The sequence below is a fragment of the Heterodontus francisci genome, chromosome 20 (assembly GCF_036365525.1).
Source record: "Heterodontus francisci isolate sHetFra1 chromosome 20, sHetFra1.hap1, whole genome shotgun sequence".
NCBI classification, from domain to species: Eukaryota; Metazoa; Chordata; class Chondrichthyes; order Heterodontiformes; family Heterodontidae; genus Heterodontus; species Heterodontus francisci.
Window position 1 is genome coordinate 90616764 of NC_090390.1, and position 27332 is coordinate 90644095.

At 44.9% G+C, this 27332-nt stretch overlaps 1 protein-coding gene across 3 annotated transcripts in view; it reads right to left on the reverse strand.

The window, feature by feature from the left end:
- The window catches only part of pcgf6 (polycomb group ring finger 6), a 144475-nt gene that overhangs the window by 26851 nt on the left and 90292 nt on the right, over window positions 1-27332 (reverse strand). For 2 of the 3 annotated variants that reach the window (XM_068053243.1, XM_068053241.1), the window contains one exon: window positions 14722-14808. The exons of the other annotated variant lie outside the window; for it this stretch is intronic. In XM_068053243.1, coding sequence (XP_067909344.1) covers window positions 14722-14808 — 87 coding nt within the window. The remainder of the gene's footprint in view (window positions 1-14721; window positions 14809-27332) is intronic. 3 annotated transcript variants of the gene reach the window in all.

The window sequence follows — 27332 nt, forward strand, 5'->3', positions numbered from 1 at the left end:
AAAGAAAAGGCGTATAAAGTTGCCAGAAATAGTAGCAAACCTGAGGATTGGGAGGATTTTAGAATACAGTAAAGGAGGACCAAGAAACCGATAAAGAAAAGGAGAATAGAATATGAATGTAAACTAGCAGAAAACATAAAAATGGATTGTAAGAGCTTCTATGGTACATAAAAGGAAAAGTTTGGCTAAGACAAATGTGGGTCCATTATAGGCAGAGTCAGGTACATTGATGACTGTATCGGTGCCATTTCCCGCTCCCGCCCCGAACTGGAAAACTTTATCAACATTGCTTCCAATTTCCACCCTTCTCTCAACTTTACATGGTCCATCTCTGACACTACCCTTCCCTTCCTCGACTTCTCTGTCTCCATCTGTGGGATAGGTTGTCTACTAATATCCATTATAAGCCAAATGACTCCCACAGCTACCTCGACTACACTTCTTCACATCCTGCCTCCTGTAAGGATTCCATTCCATTCTCCCAGTTTCTCCATCTCCGATGTATCTGCTCTGATGATGCAACCTTCCACGACAGCGCTTCTGATATGTCTTCCTTTTTCCTCAACCGTGTTCGGCCCATTTCCCACACCTCTACCCTCATCCTTTCCCTTCCCTCCCAGAACTGCAACAGGGTTCCCCTTGTCCTCACTTTCCCCATCAGCCTCCACATCCAAAGGATCATCCTCTGCCATTTCCGCCACGTCCAGCGTGATGCCACGACCAAATGCATCTTCCCCTCCCTTCTCCTGTCAGCATTCCGAAGGGATTGTTCCCTCCGCGACACCGTGGTCCATTCTTCCATTACCCCTAACACCTCATCCTCGTCCCACAGCACCTTCCCATGCAATCGCAGGAGGTGTAATACCTGCCCTTTTACCTCCTCTCTCCTCACTATCCAAGGCCCCAAACACACCTTTCAGGTGAAGCAGCGATTTACTTGTACTTCTTTCAATTTAGTACACTGTATTCGCTGCTCACATTGTGGTCTCCTCTACACTGGGGAGACCAAATGCAGTCTGAAAGCATGACCCCGAGCTTCCGGTTGATTGTTATTTCAACACACGCCCCTGCTCTCATGTCCACATATCTGTCCTGGGCTTGCTGCAGTGTTTCAGTTAACATCAACGCAAGCTCGAGGAACAGCATGTCATTTACCAATTAGGCAACCTACAGCCTACCAGACTGAACATTGAGTTCAACAATTTCACAGCATGATGGGGCCCCCCTTTTTATTTTTGTTATTTTTTCTTTTTCTTGTAGTTTGTTTCTTTTTTTTAACCATGTCAATTAACACCCTCTCTGCACTAACGCTTTATCTTTCAGCACACCATTAACATAGCATTTGTCTTTGCTGCATGATCTTCTTGTCAGTTATTCTCTGTGACCTTCTATCCTATCGACACCTTCGCTTTTGTTAGCTCTTGCCCCACCCCTGCTTTATTTGCATAAAACCTATTACATTTCTAACCTTTGCCTGGTCTGATGAAAGGTCACTGACCTGAAACATTAACTCTGCTTCTCTCTCCACAGATGCTGCCAGACCTGCTGAGTATTTCCAGCATTTCTTGTTCGTGTTTCAGGAGAATTTAAAATGGGGAATAGAGAAATGGCAGAGAAGCTAAATGATTACTTTGTGTCTGTCTTCACTGAGGAAGCTACAAGAAATCTCCCAGAATTAGAGATCCAAGGGACTGGGGAGAATGAGGAATTAAAGGAAATTAGTATTACTAAGAAGGTTGTATTGGAGAAATTAATGGGGCTGAAGATTGATAAGTTCCTGCCTGATATTCTACATCCCAGAGTGTTGAAAGAGGCAGCTATGGAGATAGTAGATGCACTGGTGATCAGCTTCCAAAATTCTATAGATTCTGGAACGGTTCCTGCAGATTGGAAGGGAGAGAGAGAGAAAACAGATAGCTACAGACCTGTTAGCCTTACATCAGTTGTAGGTAAAATGCTAGAAACTATTCTAAAGGATGTGAGAAATGGACACTTGAATAGTAATGATCTGATTGGCCATAGTCAACATGGATTTATGAATGGGAAATCATGTTTGATGAACATGTTGGAATTTTTTTGAGGACGTTACTAACAGAATTGATGAAGGGGAGTCGGTGGACATGGTATACTTGGATTTTCAGAAGGCTTTTGATAAAGTCCCCCACAGGAAGTTGATTAGCAAAATTAAAGCACATGGGATAGGAGGTAATATACTGGCATGGATTAAGGATTGGTTAACAGGCAGAAAACAGAGAGTAGGAATAAACAGATCATTTCTGTGTTGGCAAGCTGTGTCTAGTGGGGTACCGCAGGGATCAGTGCTTGGGCTCCAGCTGTTCACAATATATGTCAATGATTTGGATGTGGGGACCAAATGTAATATTTCCAAGTTTGCAGGTGGGAATGTGTGTTGTGAGGAAGATGCAAAGACTTAGTGAGTGGGCAAGAATGTGGCAGATGGAATGTAATGTAGAAAAATGTGAGGTTATCCACTTTGGTAAGAGGAACAGACATGCAGAGTATTTCTTAAATGGTCAGAGATTAGAAAGTGTAGATGTACAAAGAGACCTGGGTGTCCTCGTCAATAAGTCACTGAAAGCTAGCGTGCAGGTGCAGCAAGCAATTAGGAAGGCTAATGGTATGTTAGCCTTTATCGCAAGAGGATTTGAGTACAGGGGTAGCGAAGTCTTGCTTCAATTGTATAGAACCTTGGTTAGACTGCACCTGGAGTACTCTGTGCAGTTTTGGTCCCCTGACCTTAGGAAGGATATTATTACCAAACAGCGAGTGCAACGAAAGTTCACTAGAATTGTTCCCGGGATGACGGGACTGTCCTATGAAGAGAGATTGGGGAAACTGGGCCTGTATTCTCTGGAGTTTTGAAGAATGAGAGGTGATCTCATTGAAAGCTACAAAATATCTAAACAGATAGACAGGGTAGATGCAGGTAAGATGTTTCCCCTGGTTGGGGAGTCTAGAACCAGGGGACACAATTTCAAAATAAGGGGAAGCCACTTAGGACCGAGATGAGGAGAAATTTCTTTATTTTATTTTATTTGGAGATACAGCACTGAAACAGGCCCTTCGGGCCACCGAGTCTGTGCCGACCATCAACCACCCATTTATACTAATCCTACACTAATCCCATATTCCTACCTCATCCCCACCTTCCCTATATTCCCCTACCACCTATCTACACTAGGTGGCAATTTATAATGGCCAATTTACCTATCAACCTGCAAGTCTTTTGGCTGTGGGAGGAAACCGGAGCACCCGGCGAAAACCCACGCAGACACAGGGAGAACTTGCAAACTCCGCACAGGCAGTACCCAGAATTGAACCCGGGTCGCTGGAGCTGTGAGGGCTGCGGTTCTAACCACTGCGCCACCCTTTACTCAGAGGGTTGTGAATCTTTGGAATTCTCTACGCCAGAGGGCTCTGGAAGCTCAGTCATTGAGTATGTTTAAAGCAGAGATTGACAGATTTCTAAATACTAATGACATAAAGGGATATGGGGATAGTGTGGGGAAAAGGCATTAAAGTGGATGATCAGCCATGATCGTATTGAATAGTGGAGCAGGCTCAATGGGTTGAATGACCTACTCCTGCTCCGATGATCTGAAATCCACTGCCTGAAAAGGCATTGGAAGCAGATTCAAGAGTACCTTTCAAAAGAGAATTGGATAAATATTTGAAGAGGGAAAATTTGCAGGGCCGTGGAGAAAGAACATAGGATAGTTAAAATAAATGAAAAGAGAAAGTGCTGGAAATACTCAGCAGGTCAGGCAGCATCTGTGGAGAGAGAAACAGTTAACATTTCAGGTCTGTGACCTTTCATCAGAAATAATTGGATAGATACTGTAATTGGATGATTCAAAGAGCTGGCACAGGCACGATGGGCCAAATAGCCTCCTGCAATGCTGTATTATTCTACGATTCTCACCTCCCAAAAGTACACAATTCTATAAGCACAGTTCAAAGAGCAGTGTGAATAAGAAAATAGATCCAGTACAGTGTAAATAAGCTGTGCAATTGCCCAGTCTGAGTTTAAATCTGCAGATCATACATGCACACAAACACAAAGCATTTCTGTAAACTGACCAGTATCTCCAGTCTGCCTCCACCATCAAGCAGGCAGAGTAGAGGACAGGCCACCCGCTAATCAGGTGCAGTGGAAAATACATTACAAAATACATTAAATACATTTTAAATTTATTATGCCTTGCTGCCCCAGGAGGCAGTTTCCTTGGTTACTGCACATGTGCAGCTGAGCTTTGAAAAGATCAGTCACAGGTCACACAGCAGGAGCATTCACTTAGAAACAGCAGGAGCAATCACAGACATATCCATCAAAGCTGTAACATCCCCCGAGAAGGAAGGGAACAGCAAATTGTAGCAGCTGAGTCTCCCCCTTTGCAGCAATGAGCTGAAGTCCTGATGTTGGTTTAAATGGTGGATTGTGCAATAGTTATTTGTTGGGAACTAAATAAGAAATGTGACTCAGCACTCATCTCCCGCTCAGGACTGCACTAGACTTCCCTGTCCCACTGCCACTCAACTCCGCCCGCCTTGTTGAGTGGGGGGGGGGGGGGGGGGGGAAATGTGGCCGTGCCTGCCCGTAGCACTGGACGTAGCCTATCCTGCAGAGCTCCAGTCCAGGCTGAGCTCTTTGTGTAGAGATCAGGGAGGGGGATTGTGATATACTTGAACATATTAGCATTGAAAGGAAGTATTAGTGGTTTTAGCAGGCTTAAAAGTGGATAAATCCCCAGGCCCAGATGAGATGTATCCCAGGCAGCTATGTGAGGCAAGGGAGGAGATAGCAGGGGCTCTGACACAAATTTTCAAATCCTCTCTGGCCACAGGAGAGGTGCCAGAGGACTGGAGGACAGTGAATGTGGTACCATTATTCAAGAAGGGTAGCAGAGATAAACCAGGTAATTACAGGCCGGTGAGTCTAACATCAGTGGTTGGGAAACTATTGTAAAAAGTTCTGAGGGACCAGATTAATCGCTACTTGGAGAGGCAGGGATTAATCAGGGATAGTCAGCATGGCTTTGTCAGGGGGAGATCGTGTCTAACTAACTTGATTGAATTTTTCAAGGCGGGACTACATGTGTAGATGAGGGTAAAGCAGTTGATGTAGTCTACATGGACTTCAGTAAGGCTTTTGATAAGGTCCCGCATGGGAGATTGGTTAAGAAGGTAAGAACCCATGGGATCCAGGGCAATTTGGCAAATTGGATCCAAAATTGGCTTAGTGGCAGGAGGCAGAGGGTGATGGTCGAGGGTTGTTTTTGCGAGTGGAAACCTGTGACCAGCGGTGTACCACAGGGATCGGTGCTGGGACCCTTGATGTTTGTAGTGTACATTAATGATTTAGAGATGAATATAGGAGGTATGATCAGTAAGTTCACAGATGACACCAAAATTGGTGGTGTCGTAAATAGTGAGGAGGAAAGCCTTAGATTACAGGACGATATAGATGGGCTGGAAAGATGGGTGGAGCAGTGGCAAATGAAATTTAATCCTGAGAAGTGTGAGATGATGCATTTTGGGAGGACTTACAAGACAAGGGAATATACAATGGATGGTAGGACCCTAGGAAATACAGAAGGTCAGAAGGACCTTGGTGTACCTGGCCATCGATCAATGAAGGCAGCATCGCAGGTAGATAATGTGGTTAGGAAGGCATATGGAATACTTGCTTTTATTAGCCGAGGCATCGAATATAAGAGCAGGGAGGTTATGATGGAGCTGTATTAAACGCTAGTTAGGCCACAACTGGAGTACTGTGTACAGTTCTGGTCGCCACACTACTGGAGGGATGTGATTGCACTGGAGAAGGTGCAGAGGAGATTCACCAGGATGTTGCCTGGGCTAGTGCATTTCAGCTATGAAGAGAGACTGGATAGGCTAGGGTTGTTTTCCTCAGAGCAGAGAAAGTTGAGGGGGGACATGATTGAGCTATACAAAATTGGGGGGCATTGATAGGTTAGATAGGAAGATACTTTTTCTCTTAGCGGCGGTGTCAATAACCAGGGGGCATAGATTTAAGGTAAGGGGCAGGAGGTTTAGAGGGGATTTGAGGAAAAATGTTTTCACCCAGGGGTTGGTTGGAATCTGGAACACACTGCCTGAAGTGGTGGTAGAGGCAGGAACCCTCACAACATTAAAGAAGTATTTAGATGAGCACTTGAAATGCCATAGCATACAAGGCTACAGGCCAAGTGCTGGAAAATGGGATTAGACTAGTTAGGTGCTTGATGGCCAGCACACACTATGGGCCGAAGGGCCTACTTATGTGCTGTATAACTCTATGACAATAAGGTACTCGTGGGCACCATGAGGAGCATTTAGTCACATGGAGTCCCTATGAGTCAGGACACTGTAGGGAGCAAGGGTCTCTGTTGTAACTTTATATTGATCATGGATTGTGTGTGATGGCGGCAAGGTCCAAGGAATGGCCGGGCGAAGGTTCGACGAAGGCGTCCGCTGTTCGAAAGGAGACCAGCAACCTTCTCCGCAGTGAGGAACTTCAACCTGAGAAGGAAGGGGAGGCGGCTGAAACCAATGACCCAGCACCTACCCAGCGCCCGGAAACCCCTCCTCCACAGACAGAATCAATGGAGGAGGAGGCAGCAGATGGACAAACAGGTCAGTGGCAAGTGGTCCAGAGGAAAACCACAAAGAAAAAACATCCCAAAGCCACCATCCAAACCAGTGGCAAGAGGAGGCTCTCTTCTGAATCAGACTGCAACAACTCCTCTTCACTGGACGGGGAAATGCTGGAACGACAGCCCCTTCAAAAGAGGCGGCAGAACTCCGAGATGGATGAGAGAGCATCCCAGCCCCCGGGCACTGGAAGCTGTGATGGGCCCGGCGTGCCCCAACCCCAATTCCCCACACGTAACGACGTGGCCAACGCATCTCAGCTCTGCGACACCGGGAGCAAAGACACCTGAGCTCCGGGAGACCGGGAGCTGTGATGTTTTCGAGGAGGAACAGATGGAAGCAGCTGAGGACAACCCAATCCTCTCTGCCTACAAGACCCCCCCGATGTCACCCGAGCGGCACAAACCCTGCATGAAAAATCAGGAGGGGTTTCTGAGCCCAACCAACGTGAAACTGCTTGCGCATACGATGGGTATGCAGGAACATCCCGAAGGGGAAGGACTGGGACTAGCGAGGACAAATGGTATGGGAAGCAACAACTAATTTTTAGTAAAAAATGGGTGTAAGAATTGCTTCCATTAATGTGCGTAGCATTAAATCTACTACGCGATGTGTTTCAACCTTGGATTACCTTGCCAAGGTCAAAGCTGACCTACTGTTTCTGCAGGAGTGTGGAATACCACACCTCAGCACCTACAGGCAGTGGTCGCGATGGTGGTCCCACGGGCCATCGATCTGGTCGGGGGGTAATGACTGCCGTTCCTCCGGCCTGGGTATTCTGCTGCGGGGAGGTAACTTCACCATCTCCGAAGTTAAGGAGGTGGTGGGCGGCCGCCTCCTCGTAGCAGACGTGATGTACAACAACGCTCCGCTCCGGTTGATCAACGTGTACGCCCCGGTACAACGCAGCGAGCGGCTGACCGTCTTCCAGCAGCTCCCACTGCTGCTGGCGACGTCCAGGCCGGTCATCCTAGGCGGTGACTTCAACTGCATCATCGATGCGGCTGGACGATCCGGCAGTGACGACAGCAAACTGGACGCTACGTCCAGATTCCTAGTAGAAACAGTTAAGGATGCCAAACTGCACGACGTCTTCAGCAAACCTGCAGACGGAGCGCAGCGCAGATACACATGGTCAAGATCGGACGGGTCTGCCCGTTCCAGGATTGACTTCCTGTTTGTGTCCCGTGCTATCACGGTCGGATCCACCGACGTCAAGCCGGTGTTCTTCTCCGACCACTGCCTCTTACTGGCCGACTGTCACTTACAGGACGACCAGCGGGTTGGCAGAGGGACGTGGAAGCTCAATGCGACACTGCTGACCCCAGAGAACGTTGAGGAACTCAAAAGGGATTACAATGGTTGGAGGACCGTGAAACCCCTCTTTGAGTCTCCAGTTCACTGGTGGGAAGCGATAAAGGAGAACATCAAGAGGTTCTTCATCCACAAAGGTGTTCAGAAGGCGAGAGAGAGACAGAGGGAACTGTCCCGACTCCAGAAAATTATGCAAAATCTACTCCGGTTGCAGTCAATGGGGGTCGAGGTCAAGGAGGACCTCCAAGAGGTGAAGAGCCAGCAGGCCTCGCTCTTTGCCAAGGTGGCCTCCAAGATCATCTTCCGGTCCAGAGTCCGCTCCATCGAGCAGGATGAGACGTGCTCGCGTTACTTCTTCCAAAAGGTACACAGAGAGAGCTCTGTTATCAGCAGCCTGAAGGAAGAAGATGGCTCGGTAACGTCTTCGCAGTCCGACATACTAAGGATCAGCAAATCCTTTTATGCTGGGTTGTATGACGCGAAGCCCACAGACAGCAGAGCCTCCCAGTCCTTCCTGTCATCTATCACAGAGGTCTTAGATGACAGCAGGAGGGAGGGACTGGACAAGCCGCTAACTCTGGACGAGCTGACAAAGGCCGTCGAGTCTTTCGAGGCGAGTAAAACTCCCGGGAGCGACGGCTTACCGGTCGAGTTGTACTCGGCCCTGTGGGACTGGGTCGGCCCGGACCTGCTGGAAGTATACGAGAGTATGCTCCTGGCCGGTAGCATGTCAGAATCCATGAGAAAAGGCATCATCAGCCTCATTTACAAGCAGAAGGGGGAGAGGGTAGAAATCAGAAATTGGCGGCCCATCTCACTGCTTAATGTTGATTACAAGATTCTGTCCAAAGTCATAGCCAGTCGAGTCAAGTCTGCTCTGGAGCTGGTGATTCACCCCGATCAGACCTGTACTGTACCCGGCAGGAAGATCTCTGATAGCCTCGCGCTACTCAGGGATACGATCGCCTACGTACGGGACAGGAGGGTGGACACCTGCCTCATCAGCCTGGACCAGGAGAAGGCCTTTGACAGGATATCGCACACCTACATGATGGACGTGCTTTCCAAAATGGGGTTTGGGGAGGGAATCTGCAATTGGATCCAACTGCTCTACACAAACATCAGTAGCGCAGTGTCAATCAACGGGTGGGAATCTGAAAGTTTCCCGATCAAATCTGGAGTCAGACAGGGCTGTCCTCTGTCCCCGGTCTTGTTTGTTTGCTGTATTGAACCCTTTGCTGAGTCTATTAGGAAGGATGCGAGCATAAGAGGGGTGACAATCCCAGGCAGCGGAGGCACTCAGGTCAAAACCTCCCTGTACATGGATGACGTCGCCGTCTTCTGCTCGGATCCGCTGTCCGTGCGCAGACTGATGAGCATCTACGACCAGTTCGAACTGGCCTCGGGAGCCAAAGTTAACCACGGCAAGAGCGAGGCCATGTTCTTTGGGAACTGGGCTGACCGATCCTTTGTCCCCTTCACCGTCAGGTCAGATTACCTGAAGGTGCTGGGGATATGGTTCGGAAGGGCCGGGGCGTGCACCAAAACATGGGAGGAGCGAGTAGCCAAGGTACGACAAAAGTTGGGCATGTGGGGGCAGCGATCTCTCTCCATTGTGGGTAAGAACCTGGTCATCAGGTGCGAGGCGCTCACGTTGTTGCTCTACGTGGCGCAGGTCTGGCCCATACCCCACTCCTGCGCCGTGGCAGTCACCCGAGCCATTTTCCGCTTCGTCTGGGGATCTAAAATGGACCGGGTCCGGAGGGACACGATGTTCAAATCTCTGGACATGGGCGGGAAAAATGTACCCAACGTGGCCCTCATCCTGATGACCACCTTCGTGTGCGGCTGCATCAAGCTATGTGTCGATCCCCAGTATGCAAACTCCAAGTGTCACTACGTGCTGAGGTTCTATCTGTCCCCGGTGTTGCGAAGGATGGGCCTGGTCACATTGCCGCGCAACGCACCGTGCAGTTGGGCGGCGCCGTACCACCTATCCTTCGTGGAGCAGTTTCTGCGGAAAAACACCTTTGACCACCGGTCCATCAGGCAGTGGTCTGCACGGAATGTCCTCAAGGCCCTACGGGAAAAGGAAACGGTGGATCCTGTCGGATGGTTCCCCGAGCAGACCGTCAAAGTCATTTGGCGGAATGCCTCATCACCAGAACTTTCAAACAAGCACCAAGACGTAGCTTGGCTGGTGGTGAGAAGGGCCCTCCCCGTCAGATCCTTCATGCACACCCGAAGTCTCGCCCCCTCCGCACAGTGCCCCCGTGTTGGCTGTGGTGGGGAAGAGACGGTCGCCCACCTCCTCCTGGAATGTGCCTTTGCAAAGCAGGTGTGGAAAGAGATGCAGTGGTTTTTGTCAAGGTTCATCCCAAGCAGCTCTAACACAGGAGTCTGTGCTCTACGGGCTGTTCCCAGGGACGCACACCGAGACAAACATCAACTGCTGCTGGAGGACTATCAATTCGGTGAAAGATGCCCTTTGGTCTGCCCAAAACTTGCTGGTCTTCCAGCGCAAAGAGTTGTCCATCACCGAATGTTGCAGACTGGCACATTCCAAGGTCCAGGACTACGTGCTGAGGGACACACGAAAGCTTGGGGCAGCCGCAGCAAAGGCTCAATGGGGAAAGACCACAGTGTAAGGTTCCCCCACCAAGCTGGACTGAGGGGCTGGAACCATGGGAAACCCCTCGAACTGTATCGTTAATATTCTGAATTGCTGTAAAGGTAAAACTGTAATTGACATGACAATTGTGAAACGGAAGGGTTGGGAAGAAACTCATGACAATATTGAAGGAAACTGATCTCCCTTGCAATGTTTGTATTTTTTGGTGCTGTTTGGAAACTGTTTGGCAATGTAATTTTTACAGATTTTTATGAATAAAGTATATTTTGGAAATAAAAAAAAAAAATGGATTGTGTGTGATGCAAGTGAATGATGGATAATTGGATTCTTTAAATCGATTATCTGACAGTTCAACGTAACCTGGTCACAGCTGACTATTGACCTTTCAATGAGGTGTCAGCTGTGGCTTAGTGGGTAGCAATCTCACCTCTGAGTCAGAATGTTGTGGGTTCAAATTCTACTCCAGAGACATGGGGCTGGATTCTGAGCCCGCCATCGATCTTGGCGGCTCATTTAAATAGTCAGGGCGGCCCACCCTCCCCAATCACGTGGAGGGGGTGGGCTGTCCGTCCTCGGCAATGGCGTCAGCTTCCTGTGCGCAGGCACTGGCGTCATTTTTAAAGGGCAGCCAGTCCTGCTGGCTTATTTAAATATTCAAGAAATATACACCAAAATTAAATACATTTCTTTTGCCCCTTTCACTTCCCTTTTACATCTGACCTTCCCCCCACCCCCAAATTGCACAATGTTTAAGGTTCAACCCTTCCCATCATTCCCTACACCCATTACATATATTTGACACCCCTCCTGCACTGAGAAACGTACCTCCTCCCCCCTCCCCGCCAGTGTCACACCTCATTTCCCCAGACAGGGATCTGAAGGTGTGGGAGTGCCTGCCACTGCGCCGACAATTGCAGCGGGATGTCAAGTCTTAATGTAAGTGTATGTAAATTAATTTTATTGATTTGAATATTCAAATTGTGTTTCCATTGCCCAGTGGCAGGGGGGCTGCCACAGAGCCTTGCCGCTGCCAGGATGATCAGACTGGGACCTGCCAACGTTGAGGTCTGTGGCGGGCCTCATCCAGAACCATCTTCAGGCCCCACCCCCACCCACCACGAATCATGACATCGAGGGCTTCTTAAAATCCAGCCCATGAGTACTAAAATCCAGGCTGACACTCCAGTGTAGTACTGAGGGAGTGCTGCACTGTCAGAGGTGTTGTTTTGTGGATGAGATACTAAATTGAGACCCAATCTGCCCTCAGGTGGAGGTCAAAGATCCCACAGCACTATTTTGAGTCAGAGTTCTCCCCGTGTCTTGGCCAATATTTATCCCTCAATCAATATCACTAAAACAGATTATCTGGTCATCATCTCATTGCTATATGTGAGAGCTTGCTGTGTGTAAATTGGCTGTTGCATTTCCTACATTACAACAGTGATTACACTTCAAGGAATAATTCATTAGCTGTAAAGCACTTTGGGACATCCTGAGGTTGTGAAAGGAGCAAGTCTTTCTTTCGTTCTTTGATACTGTGATCTGTAACGTACAAGATAAATAACCAAACACCTGCATTGACCACAAGCTACAGAGCAGGGTGGAATAGTACGTAGATATTGTGCATCAACCATTAAGGTGAAGCCCAAAGATACAGATTGACGGAAACATTTTGCAGCACATGTATACTTGCAATAATTTGTGACACTACACATGATGTACATTCATCAAGACTCATCGTGTGATAGAGCCCCAACTCATTTTAAAGTTACACCTTTCCTCCATTTAACCTCTTTACTCACCACAATCTGCTACTGTGATCTACTGCATCATATCTGCAATGTTTCCTTTGCCCAGATAAGATCATGATATGTACAGATGATGGAGGCCATTTGGCCCACTGCAGTTCATCCAGACAAACCCCACAACTTCCTTCCCCTACACTCCCAAATTTCACCATCTAATTGCTTCCTAAATGATTCCAGAGTTCTTCATTTCACTATTCTGTCTGGGAGTCCATTCCATCAACTCTGTCATTGTGAAGAAACATTCCTTGATTTCAGCTCTACATTTGCTTTTCTTGTCCTACTCAATGATGAATCGGGTTCTGGGGAATGAGGTGGGTCATGTGAATCAAGCATCAGTATGGTAACATTTAGGGAACAATGATCGCAGTATGATAAGGTTTAGGTTAGCCATGGAAAAGGACAAGCAGCAGTGCAGACTAAAAATAGTCAGTTGGAGGACAGCCAATTTCATTGGGGTGAGAACAGATCTGTGCCTGGTACATTGGAATAAAGACCAGCAGGTAAATTCTAGCAGAACAATGGGCTGCCTTTAAAAAGAGGGTATGGTTCAGGCACAGTCGAGGTACCTAGTGGTATATAGTGGGGTTCCCTAGAGTTGGTATTAGGACTACCGCGTTTCTTGATCTATATTAATGAGCTACACTTGAGTGTGCACAGCACAATTTCAAAATTTGCAGATGACACAAAACTTGGAAATATTGTGAACTGTGAGGAGGAAAGTGATAGACTTCAAGAGGACATAGACATGGTGACACGTGGCAGATGAAATTTAATGTAGAGAAGTGTGAAGTGATACATTTTGGTCGGAAGAACAAGGAGAGGCAATATAAACAAAAGAATACAAGGCGAGGGAGTGGGACTAGCTGAGTTGCTCTTGCAGAAACTTGGCATGGACATGATGGGCCGAATGGACTCCTTCTGTGCTGTTACCATTCTATGATTCTACATTCATACAAGAGGGAAAGATGGGACAAGCAAAGCCAGAACTCCCTGGATGACAAAAGAGACAGAGTGTAAAATGAAGCAGAAAAGGAGGGCATATGACAGATATCAGGCTGAATATAGAAAGTTCAGAGGGGAAGTGAAAAAGGAAATAAGACGGGCAAAGACAGAGTATGAGAAGAGACTGGCAGCTAACATAAAAAGGAATCCAAAAGTCTTCCATTGGCATATAAATAGTAAAAGGGTGGTAAATGGAGCTGTGAGGCCAATTAGGGACCAAAAAGGGAATTTACACATGGAGGGAGAGGATATGGCTGAGGTACTAACTGAGTACTTTGCATCAGCCTTTACCAAAGAAGAAGATACTGCCAAAGTCATAGTGAAAGAGGGAGTGGTTGAGATATGAGATCAGCTGATGAAGAGCAGGCAGTACTTAAAGTTGATACTTCACCAGGGCCAGATGGAATGCATCCGAGGATGCTGAAGGAAGTAAGTGTGGAAACTGCAGAGGTACTGGCATAATCTACCAATCCTCCTTCGATACCGGGGTGGTGTCAGGGGACTGTTGAATTGCAAGTGTTGCACCATTGTCCAAAAAAAGGTGTCAGGATAAATCCAGCAACTACAGGCTGGTCTGTTTAACCTCAGTGGTGGGAAAGCTTTTAGAAACAATAATTCGGGACAAAATTTACAGTCACTTGGACAAATGTGGATTAATTAAGGAAAGCCAACATGGATTTGTTAAAGGCAAATCGTGCTTGATTAACTTGATTGTGTTTTTTGATGGGGTACCAGATGGTTGAGGGTAATGTGGTTGATATGGGGTACATAGTCATGGGGATTTATTTATTTTGAACCCATTTACCCAGTCTAACATTTCCATCTCGTTCATCGCGAAGTCAAAGCCCGAATTATCTTTTAGCTTCATTGTATATATGAGGAAGTAATCATACAGAATATTTACTATTTTGTGTTCAACCTCAATTTTAAGCTGGTTTGCATCTTATGTTCTCACAGAATTCCTAGCCTTACATTTCTCACTCCAGTGCTGCCCACACTCACTATACACAATTCTAACTAGTCCATTCCCATTCATAGCCACAATATACAATTCCACTGATACTCTTCTTATTTACACTAACTATACTCAATCCCAACTAGACTGTTCCTACTTACTGCCACAGTACAGAATCCCAATAACACCCTTCCCATTGACTCCTATTGCACAGAATCCCAATATCACCCTTCGGATTGATTCCTACATACATGGTCCTCGTGGTAAATTTTCATTCATTCCCACTGCGTAGAATTTTATTTGCTATTCTGTGACGCGAGGGGCCCAGCACTAACCCGTATACTGTTGTGGGTGACGTTGCTGCGAATATGCCTCAAGGTCTGGTGATGTTCTAAGATCTTGTTTCCACAGATGATGTCTACCTGTCAATCATACAAAAAATGGCCTGTGATTAAACATTTACTAACTGAATGTAAACCTGGAAAGAGTGCAATGTCTTTGTTTTCAAGAGAATGCTGCACTCGACACAGTAGAGATAAAACCAGATACACACTGGGAGAACCACAAGGGTAATCTTCCACAACAGTGTCCCCCAAACTAGCAGTTTCCCACCAAAATTAATCGCCTCTCCACTACTGTACTAGTAAAACAAATGACCACTTCACCTCCAACACACTGACCCTTTGTACCTTGTGTGCAAAGCACAATGACCTTCCGCAGAGAGAGTGCAACCACTCCTACCACTGACCCTCTGTGTTGCACACAGAACATCCCCCAGACCCTCTGCGTCAAGAGCCCAAATACCTGCCACTGACCCTCTACACTGCACAGGAAACCTCCATGCCAAGAGCACAAATCCCTCCCTACCCTCCACTCCACTCCATTGACCCTCCATACCATGCACAGAACCAACACCCCACCCTAAGCCTTGGCACCGAGAATGTAAATCCCTTCCCACTGCGCCCCCTCCACTCCAACTGACCCTCTGCCACCAGGCTTGGTACCACTCCTCCCCAACCCTCTGCAAAACCTTCAATTCTCCACTAGCTGATCTAAAAAGCTGCAGACCACCCCTCCCACCTATGACACTGTGATCCTCACAATGCAACCAGGCTCAAATATTTTTAATGGCTGTATGAACTCACATTAAAACAGATGCTGATCTCTGTACAAACAACACGTCAATTCCTGTTTAAATGTCCCCGAGTGCACACTTAGGATAATATTCCTGTGCTGTTTCCCACTGGGAAACCTGCAATCTCTGATTGCAGCCCTGAGCTCTGCTATTCCTGACAGTCTGAGGATATTATTCAAGCAGTAACTTCACTGATGCAACTTCAAACTGTATATTCAGTCATTTAAAGCATCTGTCACACATGTCTTGTTAAAACTGCATGGAGCTATAGTTAGATCACACTGTAGGTATTTTATCCCTTTCTGGTCACTAACACAGAATGGAAATGGTGCAGAGAGGCAAAAGAAGGCTGACCCTCAGTCAGGGGGGCTGGGCTTTTAAGACTTGAAAGCAAGTAAATGTGTGGGTACAGAAGAGGAGTCAGAAAGAGAAACCTGGAGACTTCAAATTAAATGGCTGAAGAACAAGGAAACAGTTCAAAAAGTGAAAGGCAACTTAGGGCTGATGTCAATTCACACAAAATGGAGAAACATGTGGAACAGATGACTCAATGGGATAGTGGAACCATTCAGGCTATTGATGGGGGCTGTAGGTGCTACTCGGAAGGTTTAAGTTGGGATGGGCTGAATGGCATTCCTCACCCAACACGTTGCAACTATTATTTTTATAACTTTCAGTCCAGCTCCCAGCACCGTCCACCTTCACCGTGTTTTCCTCTCCTTCATTTGCTGGGCTCAATTACAAAACAAACATTTTTAAGGTACACCACAGAGACCTGACTGGCATCCAGCTCTCAGTAAGGAGCAGTGTGCACACTCAGACTCAGGGAGTCTCAAAGTCCCACCAGCGGGCGTCTGTCACATCCCATTATCAGTAGAAGGTGGCCTCTTTGAAGATCGATCACTGATCTGTGTCCTGCTGACACCAATGTTACAAAGCAGCAACTATGTGAGAGATCCTGTGATGGACAACACTCCAGTATATCTGCTTCCCAGTGTGCAGAACAATAAGGACAACAAACAGTAGCCATAAAGTGCATACACAAAGTTACTAACAGGTAAGTATCGACCCAGCCCTGCACCAACATCAATTCTCACACCTGTAACTGTACCCATACAGACACCAGCACCTGGACCCATACCAACATAAAGACCTGCACTTAGACCCTTACCCACACCTGTATCTCTGCCCACACTAACATTACTAGCTGTACCCACATCAGTACCCTAACCTGCAATTATACCAACACTAACACCTGTACCCATACCAGCACAAGTAACTGTACTGAAAATATACCTAAACCCTTAACCATAACTAGGTCTATACCATACCAACATGAGTACCTGCTCCCATAACTGTCCCATACATAACTGTACTAGTATCCATTCTTATAGCACACCATACCTGTAGAACTACCAATGCTATAAAATCTGATCCCATTGTCTACCTCGTCCTCTATCTAACTTGCAATATTTAAATTCACAATATCTAATAAATGAAGAGATATACAAGTGGCTCAGAGACAGCAGAGATATAACTGTAAACCAAGCTCTGTTTTGTAAATATTTAGCTCCATTATTTAAAAGCCAAGAACAAGCCAAAGGAACAAATTCAACAATAACTTTCGAAAGGGAATGATCTTTCTTCTTTCTTTCTTTCTTTTGGGCCTCCTTATCTCGAGAGACAATGGATACGCGCCTGGAGGTGGTCAGTGATATATACTTGAAAAGGAACATTTTCAGGGTTATGGACAAATGGCAGGGGAGTAAGATTAGTTGGACAGCTTGACCAAAGAGCCAGCACAGGAACAATGGGCTGAATGGCCTCCTTCTCAGCTGTAATGATTCTGGCAATCAATATTAGTTACAGTGCTCATCCAGCACAGGACAGACTCCAACTGCTCCTGGATAGACAATTCACATCTTAACCCATGTGCAAGACACTGAGAATATTATAGCCCCAAAGGCAAGTCATGGTAAATCTGATCTCTAAGAATTTATGTAATGAAATTATCCAATTACAGAACAGAAATTCATCTATGAAAATGGCTAAACAAGCTTCACAATGTTGCAGCCTGACATCACAGTGCCATTGATGAGCTTCCGGGTTGATGAGGTAATGCAGTTGATGTGTACATGAACTTCAAAAGGCATTTGATAAAGTGTCACATAATAGGCTTGTCAGCAAAGTTGAAGCCCATAGAATAAAAAGGACAGTGGGAGCATGGATACCAAGTTGGTTGAGTGACAGGAAACAGAATAGTGCTGAACAGTTGTTTTTCAGACTGGAGATAGGTATATAGTGGGGTTCCCCAGGGGTTGGTATTAGGACCACTGCTTTTCTTGGTCTATATTAATGACCTAGACTTGGGTATGCAGTGCGGCGACTCAAAAATTAGTAGTATGGTGAACTGCGAGAAGGATAGCAATAGACTTCAAGTGGACATAGACAGACTGGTGGAATGGGCGGACACTTGGTAGATGAAATTTAATGCAGAGAAGTGAAGTAATACATTTTGGTAGGAAGAATGAGGAAAGGCAATATAAAATAAAGGATACATTTCTAAAGGAGGTGCAGAAGCAGAGGGTCCTGGGGTATATATGCACAAATCATGGAAGCTGGCAGGGCAGGTTGAGACAGCAGTTAATAAGGCATATGGGTTCCTGGGCTTTATAAATAGAGGCATATAGTACAAAAGGAAGGAAGTTATGATAAACCTGTATAAAACACTGATTTGGCCTCAAGTGGAGTATTGTGTTCAATTCTGGGCACCACACTTTAGGAAGGATGTGAAGATTTTAGAGAGGGAGCAGAAAGGATTTACAAGAATGGTTCCAAGGATGAGAGACTTCAGTGACATTGATAAGTGGGTGAAGTTGCAGCTGTTCTCCTTGGAGAAAATTAAGAGGAGATTTGATTGAGGTGGTCAAAATCATGAGGAATCTGGACAGTAGAGAGAGAAACTGTTTGCAGTGGTGGAATGATCAAGAACCAGAGGACACCGATTTAAGGAGAATGGCAAAAGAACCAAAGGTGACAGGAGAAAAACTTGTTTATGCAGTGAGTAGTTAGGATCTGGAATCTGCTGCTTGACAGGGTGGTGGAGGAAGAATCAATCGTGGCTTTCAAAAGAGAACTGCATAACTTTCTGAAGAGAAAAACTATGCAGGGCTACGGGGAAAAGGTGGGTGAGTGGGACTAGCCGAGTAGCTCTTACAGATAGCCATCACAGCCAGTTGGGCCAAATGGCCTCCTTCTATGCTGTAACCATTCTACGATTCTAATATGTAATTTATGTTCACAACAGTTCAGCACCTCAGGGCTCACACACTCAATTAATAATTGGATCTAAAAACAATCAGTCTGTGACCATCTAACTTGGCTGTCACTCAGGAATTATAGCTCTCATTCTGGTTGCTGTTTCCTTTCTTTGTATCTTGTAAAATCTGCAACTGTGTGGACACTATTAACTATTACACTGTAAATCTAGTCTTCACTTTGGGCAACAAAAACTACCTACAATCTCTGCAGGTGATTTTCAATGTCAGTTCTATTCTCTCCCCTCCCCTCCTGTAGGTGGTGACTCTAGTTGGGCACAGTTCCTCACGTAGCAGCAGCTCTCTGGCAACTTTCTCAAGTGGACATTCTTCATTAGTGTGATTGTCGGCAGATCATTGGACTAAGGTAGGCATGGCCACCAAGCCCAAACACGTCCATACCACCACACCTTCCTATAGGCATGGCTGGATAGCAAGAGACTTGGCAAATGTCCCACTCCTCACCTACTGTTAATGAAGCTAATTGTAGCACTTCCACCACAGTTGAGAATGGCCAAATCACCACTGCTGGGGATGGAAACTGGGACTTTCTGATCATCACTTTCCAGCTCAGCTGCAGACGAGAACAGAGCAGAACAACACAGCCTCTGTTCACATCTCAGCCACACAGCACCACATCAAACACCATCCAACCCAGCTCAGTAACAATACAATTAATAATCATTAATGGCAATCACCACATTTAGATCAAGTACTGAAATTAGAAAGAACAAACATGCATCTATATACAGCATTGCCATGCCCTCAGAACAGCTGAGCACTCGACAACTAGTGAATTGCTTATGAAATTCAATTAAGTAAGCAAATGCCGCAGCTGATTTGTGCACAGCCAAAAGATGGCACTTCTGACAGTACAGCACTCCCTCAGTACTGCACAGAAGTGTCAGCCTAAATTATGATTAGATTAGAGGAGTTGTGAATGGAGCTAAACACTATGGAATTGTCAACTCTTGATTTTATGGTGAAGGGAAGGTCATTGATGAGGCAGCTGAAAATGTTTCACTGAAGAACTGCAGTGATGACAAGAATGTACCATCTGTGGCTAACTAAGGAAGTTAAGGATGGTATCAGATTGAAAGAAAAGGTGTACAATTCTGTAAAGATTAGTGGTAGGCCAGAAGATTGGGAAAATTTTATAAATCAGCAGAGGATGACTTAAAAAAAGGGAGAAATTAAAGTATGAGAACAAACTAGCAAGAAATATAGAAACAGACAGTAAAAGCTCCTGCAAATATATAAAAAGGAAGACATTAGCTAAAGTACACACTTGTCCCTTAGAGGATAATACTGGGGAATTAATAATGGGAAACAAAGAAATGGCAGAGACTTTGAACAAATATTTTGTATCTGTCTTCACGGTAGAAGATACAAAAAATCATCCCACGAATAGCAGAAAAGCCTGTATCCCAGGGTCTTAAAAGAAGTGGCTGCAGAGATAGTGGATCCATTGGTTATAATCTTCCAAAATTCCCTAGGTTTTGGAAAGGTCCCAGTGGATTGGAAAACTGCAAATGTAACATCTCTATTTAAGAAAGGAGGGAGACAGAAAGCAGGAAACTATAGGTCAGTTAGCCTAATATCTGTCATTGTGAAAATGCTAGAATCTATTATTAAGGAAGTAGTAGCAGGACATTTAGAAAATCAGAATGCAATCAGACAGAGTCAACATGCTTTTATGAAAGGGAAGCCATGTTTTTTTTTATTCATTCATGGGATGTGGGCGTCGCTGGCTAGGTCAGCATTTATTGCCCATCCCTAATTGCCCTTGAGAAGGTGGTGGTGAGCTGCCTTCTTGAACTGCTGCAGTCCATGTTGGGTAGGTATACTCACAGTGCTGTTAGGAAGGGAGTTTGACAAATTTATTAGAGTTCTTTGAGGATGTAACAAGCAGGGTGGATAAAGGGAAACCAGTAGATGTAGTGAATTTGGATTTCCAAAAGGCATTCAATAAGGTGCCACATAAAAGGTTACTACACAAAATAAGAGCTCATGGTGTTGGGGGTAATATATTAGCATGGATAGAGAATTGGCTAACAGGCAGGAAACAGAGTTGGGATAAATGGGGCATTTTGAGGTTGGCAAACTGTAACTAGTGGAGTGCCACAAGGATCAATGCTGGGGCCTCAAACACTGACAATCTATATCAATGACTTGGTTGAAGGAACAGAGTGTATTGTAGCCAAATTTACAGATGATACAAACATAGGACAGCAAGTTTTGATGAAGACACAAAGTGCCTGCAAACAGATATAGATAGGTTAAGTGAGTGGGCAAAAATTTGGCAGATGAATTATAATGTGGGAAAATGTGAGGTTGTCCACTTAGGCAGGAAAAATAGAAAAGCATAATATTATTTACATGGAGAGAGACTGCAAATGCTACAGTACAGAGGGATCTGGGTGTCCTTGTACACGAATCACAAAAAGTTAGCATGCAGGTACAGCACATAATTAGGAAGGCAAATGGAATGTTGGATTTATTGCAAGGGGGATGGAGTATAAAAATAGTGAAGTCTTGCTACAACTGTACAGGGCATTGGTGAGACTGCACCTAGAGTACTGCGCAGTTTGCTCTCCTTAATTAAGGAGGGATATACTTGCATTGGAGGCAGTTCAGAGAAGGTACACTGGGCTGATTCCTGGATGAAGGGTTTGTCTTATGAGGAATGGTTGAGCAGGTTGGGCCTATACACATTGGAGTTTAGAAAAATGAGAGGTGATCTTATTGAAACATAAGAATTAGGAGCAGGAGTCAGCAATTCAGCCCCTCGAGCCTGCTCTGCCATTCAATACCATCATGGCTGATCTCATCTTGGCCTCAACTCCACTTTCCTGCCCCTTCTCCATAACCCTTCAACCCATTACTAATTAAAAATCTGTCTATCTCCTCCTTAAATTTACTCAATGTCCCGGCATCCACCACATTCTGGAGTAGTGAATTCCACAGATTCACGACCCTTTGAGAGAAATAATTTCTCCTCATCTTTGTTTTAACTCTGCTACCCCTTATCCTAAAACTATGACCTCTCGTTCTAGATTGCCCCACCAGAGGAAACATCCTCTCTATGTCGACTTCATCAATCCCCTTAATCATCTTATATACCTCAATCAGATCTCCTCTCATTCTTCTAAACTCTACAGAGTAAAGGCCGAAACTTCTCAATCTCTCTTCATAAGACAAACCCCTCATCTCTGGAATCAATCCAGTGAACCTCCTCTGAACTGCCTCCAATGCAACTACATCCCTCCTCAAGTAAGGGGACCAAAACAGTACGCAATACTCCAGGTGTGGTCTCGCTAATGCCTTGTACATTTTCAGCAACACTTCCCTACTTTTATATTCTATTCCTTTAGCAATAAATGCCAAAATTCCATTTGCCTTCCTTATTACCTGCTGCTCCTGCATACTAGTTTTCTGCGATTCATGCACGAGGACACCCAGATCCCTCTGCGCCGAAGCACTCTGAAGTTTCTCTCCATTTAGATAATAATTTGCCTTTCTATTCTTCCGACCAAAATGGATAACCTCACACTTATCCACGTTAAACTCCATCTGCCAAATTTTGGCCCATTCACCTAACCTATCCATATCCATTTGTAAATTTCTTATTTCTTTATTGCAACTTACTGTCCCACCTATTTTAGTGTCATCTGCAAATTTGGCTATGGTACCTTCTATCCCTGCATCCAAGTCATTTATATAGATTGTAAATAGTTGGGTCCTGAGGACCGAACCCTGTGGCACCCCACTAGTTACATCTTGCCAATCAGAAAAGGACCCATTTATCCCTACTCTCTGTTTTCTGTTGGTTAGCCAATCCTCTATCCAAGCTAATAAATTGCCCCTAACCCCATGTGATCTTACCTTGTGTATTAACCTTTTGTGTGGCACCTTATCAAATGCCTTCTGGAAGTCCAGATAAACTACATCTACAGGATCCCCATTATCCACTTTACTTGTTACATCTTCAAAGAACTCTAACAAATTAGTCAAACATGATTTCCCCTCATAAAACCATGCTGACTCTGATGGATTGCGTTTTGACTTTCTAAATGTCCTGTTATTACTTCCTTAATAATGGATTCTAACAATTTCCCAACAACAGATGTTAAACTAACTGGTCTGTAGTTTCCTACTTTCTGCCTCCCTCCCTTTTTGAATAAGGGCATTATGTTAACATTTTTCCAATCCACTGGAACCTTTCCTGCATCCAGGGAATTTTGAAATATTATAACCAATGGATCCACTATCTCTGCTGCCACTTCCTTTAAGACCTTAGGATGTGGGCCATCAGGCCCTGGGGACTTGTCTGCCTTCAATCCCAATAGTTTGCTCAGTACTTTTTCCCTAGTGATGAAGATTGTTCCAAGTTCCTCCCTTTCTATAACCTCTGCATTATCTGTTACTATTGGGATGGTACTAGTGTCCTCCACCGTGAAAACTGAGGCAAAATACTGATTTAGTGTCTCCGCCATTTCTGTGTTCCCCACTATTAACTCCCCAGTCACATCCTCCAATGGATTAACATTCATTTTAGTTACTCTCTTCCTTTTTATATACTTATAGAAGCTTTTGCTATCCGTTTTTATATTTTGCGCTACTTTTCTTTCATAATTTACCATTGCTCTTTTTATTACTTTTTTAGTCACCTTTTGTTGATCTTTAAAAGTTTCCCAATCTTCCAGCCTGCCACTGGCCTTTGCAATATGGTATGCCTTAGTTTTTGTCTTTATGTTATCCTTAACTTCCTTGCTTAGCCATGGATGTTTTATCCCCCCTCTTACTCAGAGGGTCGCTAATCTTTGGAATTCTCTTCCCCAGAAAGCAGTGGAGGCTGGGTCATTGAATATATTCAAGGCTGAGTTAGATAGATTTTTGATCTACAAGGGAGTCAAGGGTGATGGTGGGGGGGGGGGGGGGCGGGCGCAGGCAGGAACGTAGAGTTAAGGCCGCAATCAGATCAGCCACGATCTTATTGAATGGCGAAGCAGGCTCAAGGGGCTGAATAGCCTACTCCTGCTCCTATTTCTTGTGATCTTATGTCCTGAGGTTGAGACAAATGGCCTCAGACAACCACAACCATCTTCCCTTTGATTTGATTTGAAAGGTATGCCAGGTATGACTCCAGCCAGTGGAGAGCTTTCTTTTTGACTCCCATTGACTTCAGAGTTTCTAGGGATTCATGGTGCCAGACTTGATCAAATGCTGCTATGATGTCAAGGGCAGTCATTCTCACCTCACCTCCAGCAGTCACCATTGGATCAAAACTGTGATGGAGTCTGAAGGTGAGCTAGCGGAACCCAAAGTGAATATTGGTGAACAGACTATTGACCACTAGGTGTTGCTTGGTGACTCCCTCCATCACTTTACTGATGACTGGGAGGAGGCTGAATGGGTGGTAATTGGCTGTATTCATTTTATCCTTTTTTTAAACAATATACCATACCTGATCAGTCTTCCATGTTGTCGGGTAGACGTCAGTGGTACAGGTGAGAGTTTGACAAGGGGAGTGGCTAGGGAGCTGTGTGCTGTACCGTGTCCACAGACTGTTTGTTCAGGCACTGTTCGTTCATTACCCAGCCCACAGACTGTTAGTTCAGGCACTGTTCGCTCAGTACCCAGCCCACAGGCTGTTTGTTCAGGAACTGGTCATTCATAGAGCCAAGCAGATTAGAGAATTAAACGTATGGCTCAAAGAGTGGTGTGGGAAGAAGGGGTTTTAATTCATCTAGCACTGGAACTAATACTCAGGAAAGACAAAACTGTTCTGCTGGGATGGGCTCCATTTAAACTGGGCTGGGACCAGTATCTTGGTGAATTGTTTAACTAGGGCTGTGGGTAGGACTTTAAACTAATAGTAGAATTGGGGGGGTGGGGGGGGGGGGGGAGAGGGGGGAGGGTTCGGATGAAAGGAGATTTAGAAATCTAAAGAGAAAAGTTGAGGCAATAAACAGTATAGCGACATGGGTAAAGAAAAGCAGAGTGAGACAGCAAGGGACAGAGTGTTTAACAGTAATTGTGCATCAGCATGTGAGGTCCATGCAGGGAATAGTAGTAAAAAAATGAAATTAAATGTTCTTTATCTGAAAGCATGAAGCATCTGAAATAAGGTGGATGAACTTGTGGCACCAATAGAAATAAATGGTTGAAATCTAATTGCCATTTACAGAGACATGGTTACATGGTAACCAAGGTTGGGAAATAAATATGTCAGGGTCACAATATTTCAAATAGACAGACAGACTGGCAAAGGAGGAGGGGTAACCCTGATAATGAAGGATGACATAAGGGCATTCGTGAGAAAGGACCTTAGCTCAGAAGATCATGAAGTAGAATCAATAGCAAGAGTCAGAAAACATTGGTGGAAGTAGTTTACAGGCCCCCGAATAGTAGTTATACCTTTGGACAGAGCATTAAACAAAAAATTATTGGAGCTTGCAACAAAGGCAACGTAATAATTGTGGGGGCTTTAATCTTCATATGGACTGAACCAATAAAATTGTCAAGGGTGGTCTGGAATTTTGTGGAATGTTTCTGTGACAGTTTCCTGGAGCAATATGTTAGGGAACCAACTAGGGATGACGCTATTTTAGATCTAGTATTGTGTAATGAGGTTTGATTAGTAATCTCGTAGTAAAAGATCCACTGGGAAATAGTGATTATAATACAGTTGAATTCCATGTTTAGTTTGAAAGTGACATACTCCAATTACAAACAAGAATCTTAAACTTAAACAAAGCCAATTACATAGGTACGAGGAGAGAGCTGGCTGAAGTTGATTGGGTAAGTAGACTAAAAGGTTTGGCAGTAAATAAACAGTAGGAAAGCAATTCAAAATGTTCAACAAAAAGACATTCCATTGAAAAATAAAATCTCAGCAAGAAAGATCCTTCCGTGGTTAATCAGGAAGTTAAGGATCTTATTAGTTGTAAAGAGGCTTATAATGTTGCAAAGAACAATAGCAAGCCTGAGGATTGTGAGTGTTTTAAAAACCAGCAAAGGACCACCAGAAAGTTGATGAATATGGGAAAAATAGAATACGACAAAACAGTCGTACGTCATACGTCAGTCCCGCCATCCCAGGAATCAGTCTGATAAACCTTCGCTGCGCACCCTCCATTGCAAGAACATCCTTCCTCAGATAAGGAGACCAAAACTGCACACAATATTCCAGGTGTGGCCTCACCAAGGCCCTGTATAATTGCAGCAAGACATCCCTGCTCCTGTACTCAAATCCTCTCGCTATGATGGCCAAAAATACCATTTGCCTTCCTAAATGCCTGCTGCACCTGCATGCTTACTTTTCAGCGACTGGTGCACAAGGACACCCAGGTCTCGCTGCACCTCCCCCTTTCCCAATCTATTGCCGTTGAGATAATAATCTGCCTTTCTGTTTTTACCACCAAAGTGGATAACCTCACATTTATCCACATTATACTGCATCTGCCATGCATTTTCCCATTCACTCAACCTGTCCAAATCACACTGGAGCTTTTCTGCATCCTCCTCACAGCTCACACTCCCACCCAACTTTGTGTCATCTGCAAACTTGGATATATTACACTTAATTCCCTCATCTATATCATTAATATATATTGTGAATAGCTGAGGTCCTAACACTGATCCCAGCGGTACCCCACTAGTCACTGCCTGCCACTTGGAAAAAGACCCGTTTATTCCTACTCTTTGTTTCCTGTCTGCCAACCAGTTCTCTATCCATGTCAGTACCTTACCCCCAATCCCATGTGCTTTAATTTTGCATGTTAATCTCTTATGTGGGACCTTATCGAAAGCCTTCTGAAAGTCCAAAAACACCACATCCACTGGTTCTCCCTTATCTATTCTACTAGTTACATCCTCAAAAAATTCCAGTAGATTTGTCAAGCATGATTTCCCTTTCGTAAATCCATGTTGACTTTGACCGATCTTATCATTGTTTTCCAAGTGCTCTGCTATTACATCTTTTATGATGGACTCGAGCATTTTCCCCACTACTGATGTCAGGCTAACCGGTCTATAATTACCTGTTTTCTCTCTACCTCCTTTTTTAAATAGTGGGGTTACATTAGCTACCCTCCAATCTGTTGGAACTGTTCCAGAGTCCATATAATTTTGAAAAATGACCACCAATGCATCTACTATTTCTAGGGCCATTTCCTTAAGTACTCTGGGATGTAGATTATCAGGCTCTGGGGATTTATCGGCCTTCAATCCCATCAATTTCCTGAACACCATTTCCCTAATAATACTGATTTCATACAGTTCCTCCTTCTCACTAGACCCTGTGTTCCCCAACATTTCTGGGAGGTAATTTGTGTCCTCCTTTGTGAAGACAGAACCAAAGTATGTATTTAATTGGTCTGGCATTTCTTTGTTCCCCATTATAAATTCCCCCGTTTCTGACTGGAAGGGACCTACATTTGTCTTCACTTTTTTTTTCTCTTCACATACCTATAGAAGCTTTTACAGTCAG